The 697-nt window shown below is 67.9% G+C and overlaps 1 protein-coding gene across 1 annotated transcript in view; it reads left to right on the forward strand.

Moving 5' to 3' along the window:
- Positions 1 to 6: 6 nt before the first annotated feature.
- Positions 7 to 697, forward strand: part of GPC3 (glypican 3) — a 427,782-nt gene continuing 427,091 nt past the window's right edge. The window contains exon 1 of the mRNA XM_015596824.2: positions 7 to 310. Within this exon, the coding sequence (XP_015452310.1) occupies positions 136 to 310 (175 nt within the window). The 5' untranslated portion in view covers positions 7 to 135. The remainder of the gene's footprint in view (positions 311 to 697) is intronic.

Here is a 697-nt window from a genome sequence, read left to right on the forward strand (position 1 = left end):
TTTTGCAGCGGCTGGGTAGCTGCACGTCTCCCGCTCCTCCTCGGACCACGTCTTGCGAGGCTTGCCGCGTGTCCTGGGACTGCTCTCGTCCCCGCCGCCACTCTCCCGCGCTCCCCTCGATCCCCGCCCAGCAGGATGGCAGGGACCGTGCGCACCGCGTGCTTGGTGGTGGCGATGCTTCTTAGCTTGGACTGCCCCGGACAGGCGCAGCCCCCGCCACCGCCGCCGGATGCCACCTGTCACCAGGTCCGCTCCTTTTTCCAGAGACTGCAGCCGGGACTCAAGTGGGTGCCTGAAACCCCCGTGCCAGGTGAGCAGGAGTCCCTTACTCATTCCCGGCGCCCAGCGTAGAGCCCAGGGGCGCGTGGTGGCGGTACCCTGAGCGTTCTAGCCGCGTGGGGCCCGGGTCATGCGCCCTGCTGCTGGGCACCTGGGAGTGGTCGCTGTGTCCGGGGCCGACCAGGTCTTCTAAGGGAGCAAAGAAGGGTGTGTGTGGACGGTGGCCGTATCCCCCGGACTCACTCTGCTGTCAGAGAAGGTGCTAGTGGGGGGAGGGGCGGGGATGGCCTGCTCCGGAGCCCCCATATTTGGGGGAGGGCGGGAAGGTGGGAGCTTTCTCTCCGGGCCGCGGCGAACTGGCGCCCCACATCGAGCTGGTGCCTCCGGAATTCGCCACCCTCACTCACACATACATGCC

The sequence above is a fragment of the Pteropus alecto genome, unplaced genomic scaffold (genome assembly GCF_000325575.1).
Source record: "Pteropus alecto unplaced genomic scaffold, ASM32557v1 scaffold19, whole genome shotgun sequence".
NCBI classification, from domain to species: Eukaryota; Metazoa; Chordata; class Mammalia; order Chiroptera; family Pteropodidae; genus Pteropus; species Pteropus alecto.